The sequence below is a fragment of the Takifugu flavidus genome, unplaced genomic scaffold (genome assembly GCF_003711565.1).
Source record: "Takifugu flavidus isolate HTHZ2018 unplaced genomic scaffold, ASM371156v2 ctg405, whole genome shotgun sequence".
Classification (NCBI taxonomy): Eukaryota; Metazoa; Chordata; class Actinopteri; order Tetraodontiformes; family Tetraodontidae; genus Takifugu; species Takifugu flavidus.
The window spans coordinates 2,507-5,306 of record NW_026622024.1 but is presented as its reverse complement, the minus strand read 5'-3'; the positions used below and the strand labels follow the sequence as shown (position 1 = coordinate 5,306).

At 53.4% G+C, this 2,800-nt stretch overlaps 1 protein-coding gene across 2 annotated transcripts; it reads left to right on the top strand.

Annotated features, from left to right (window-relative positions):
• The first annotated feature begins 357 nt into the window (after positions 1-357).
• LOC130520496 (probable E3 ubiquitin-protein ligase HECTD4) lies at positions 358-1,286 on the top strand. 2 transcript variants are annotated; one of them, XM_057024192.1, is made up of 4 exons: positions 358-467; positions 641-765; positions 900-1,053; positions 1,139-1,286. In XM_057024192.1, the coding sequence occupies exons 1-4, from the start codon at positions 372-374 to the stop codon at positions 1,253-1,255; spliced, it is 492 nt and encodes a 163-aa protein (XP_056880172.1). In that variant the 5' UTR covers positions 358-371; the 3' UTR covers positions 1,256-1,286. The 2 variants fall into 2 exon arrangements, with proteins under 2 accessions (XP_056880172.1, XP_056880171.1); XM_057024191.1 differs by having other exon boundaries at positions 358-473.
• The last annotated feature ends 1,514 nt before the right edge of the window (positions 1,287-2,800 follow it).

Genomic DNA, 2,800 nt, shown 5'->3' with positions numbered 1-2,800 from the left:
GACCTAATTAGACGACCCCCTAAATACGATAATCTGTCTGTCTATAATAATAACTGGGACTACAGAATTAGCAACAATCAGCTTTTTCAAAGAGGAAGGTTTTAACCAGCACATGAGCCACGCGTCTTCTCTCCCGCTCAGACTGGCCGACGACCTGCTGCACTGCATCCTCAAGACTGTAGTCCGGGAATCGTGTCTGCTGGTGACTAAATGTCAGACGGTTGCCCGGGACGATTTCCAGAACTGCTCTCCACGGTGCCGGTACGAGTCGCAGCTCAGCAGAACCAAACTGGACCTGCCTTTACTGAGATCACCCCGGATATGGTTCTGCTTGTCTGTAGGTGGTCTCGCCGCCGAGTCTCCGTTACCTCATGGCTGTTCAGAACCACCTCCTTAGCAACACAATTCTTATCCGATCGGACGAGGGTGACGACAGTGACAGCTCCCTCCAGGGGGAAACATTAAAGGTACAGGTAAACATCCCCTTTAAATACGCCTACCTCTTCACACACAGGGTGTTGAGTCTGTAATGATGAGTCCGGTTCTTTTCTTGCCCTGAATAAATGCAGTTTAAAATGTCACGCGTGGACATTTAGGCAGTGGTTACGTAAGTGTGGGCCTATGCGTTGTGTGTTGCCAGGAGCTGCAGAGCTGTATCCTCTCCCTAGCAACTAAGGTCCTCGTGGGATGTGACGAAGTGCTGGAGACCCTTCAGCAGGTCACCACAGCCCTCATTAACAGTGACATCACAGACAAAGAGACCAGGTAATGTTCAAACACCTTTCAAACACCCTAAAACCAGACTAAAGTGTGTTTGTAGATACAAGAGGCCAAACTATGAGTAACAAGCTGTTGTTTCTGTGCTGTTTCTACTGTGTTTGTTCTCTGTCATTGTTCAGGCTGAGAGGCTTGGAGCAGGTAACCAAGGCCACCATGCTTGGGCACCTGCTGCCGGTGTTGCTCACCACTTTGATGCACCCCAACCTGCAGACGCTCACGCTTGCTGATGCCTTAATGCCTCAGCTGGTGCAGCTGGTCCTCTACACCAGCCAGGTCGGGATCCGCCGCGGTGCTTTTGATCACATTTGGAAATAAAAGCCAACGTCCTTCTCAACGTTCTTCTTTGTTGGTGTCACAGACGGCCCTGTTGTTGAAGACGCAGTCTCCCCTTTTCACCGATGAACCACAACTGATGAGTGGCTCTCTGGTTCAGGGGGCAAAGCCCCGTTCTGCTGAAGACAAGTACGTTTTCTAAAGCAAAACAGCAACTCTCTCTCTCTCTGTGTCTCTCTGTGTCTCTGTGTCTCTGGCTCTCTCTCTCTCTGTCTCCCTCTGTGTCTCTCTGTGTCTCTCTCTCTGTGTCTCTGGCTCTCTGTCTCTCTCTCTCTCTCTCTCTGTCTCTGGCTCTCTGTCTCTCTCTCTCTCTCTCTGTGAGGAGCGTGGTGTGAGCTGGGAGCGTTCTCGTTTGAGAATTTTTCAACCTTTTTGGCTGTTTAAGCTGTGTTTGGTGTGATATTTTTGTCAGTATAGTTTAATTAATTGTTGGTGGTGTCTTGTGTTGTATTTTTAGTTTAGTTTATCGGTGTTTTGGCGTGTAACCAGCCAGCGTTTGTCTGGCTGGTTGGCGTCTGATGCCATGGTGCTTGGTGGTGGTAGCGGGGATCTCTCCCGGTTAACGCGGAGACATGGCGTTAAGGTGGGGGCCAGGTCTCTGTACACCGTGGAGGAGGTGGCCCTAGCTGTCGGGGAGGTTATAGGACATGGGTCCGTGAAATCGGCCGCCCGGATGAACGGGGCCGTGGTGTTGTTCGTGGAGAAGGTGGAGCAGGTGAACCGGCTGGTGGAGGCCGGCATCAGTGTCGGCGGGAGGTTTGAGACGGTGCTGCCTCTGAGCCTGCCGGCCACTAAGGTTACCCTGTCCAACGTGCCCCCGTTCATTACGGACGAGTTTCTGTGTCGCGAGTTGTCCAGACATGGCAAGATTGTTTCTCCTATGAGGAAAGTCATGTCTGGATGTAAATCTCCACTATTGAAACACGTAGTCTCTCATCGGCGGCAGGTTTATATGATCCTCAATAACCGCGATGAGGACCTGAATGTGTGTTTTAAAGTCCGAGTGGACGATTTCGATTATATTCTGTTCGCTTCGTCGGCACACATGAAGTGCTTTGGGTGTGGCGAGGCGGGACATTTAATTAAAATGTGTCCAAACGCAGCCAAATCGGCTGCGTCAGGCTCGGGGGAGCGGCCCGGAGCCGCTGCTGCACGGCGGAGCCCCGCACGGCGGAGCCCCGCACGGCGGAGCCCGGAGCTGTCAGCGAGCGACCAGTCGCCGGAGCCGAGGGTCCGGAGGATGATGGGGCGATGACCCCGGTGGGTTGTGACGGAAACACAGGTGAGGGTGAACGGGTGGGTGAGAAAACTGAAGTAAGGGTGCAGGACGGTGGGACTAGCGTGTGTGTACAGGAGAGGGGGACAGGAGGAGTGTGTGAGGAGGTAGGTGACACAGGTGGAACGTCTGTACAGGGAGATGAGGCAGGTGAAATGAGTGTACAGGAAGGTGAGACAGGAGGAGTGTGTGTGGAGTTAGGGAACACAGGTGGAGCGAGTGTGCAGGGGGGTGAACAGATAGGTGAGACGGGTGGTGTGAGTGAACAGGGGGAAGCTGGGCTTCAGGTAGGTGAGGTGGGCGAGGAAGAGGAGCTGGGCTGCAGTGGAGCAGCTGAAGCTGTGGAGTTGATGGAGCAGGAAGCCGGTTGGTCTCCAGCTCCATCGAGGCTCCGCAGCAGTAACAGGCCTG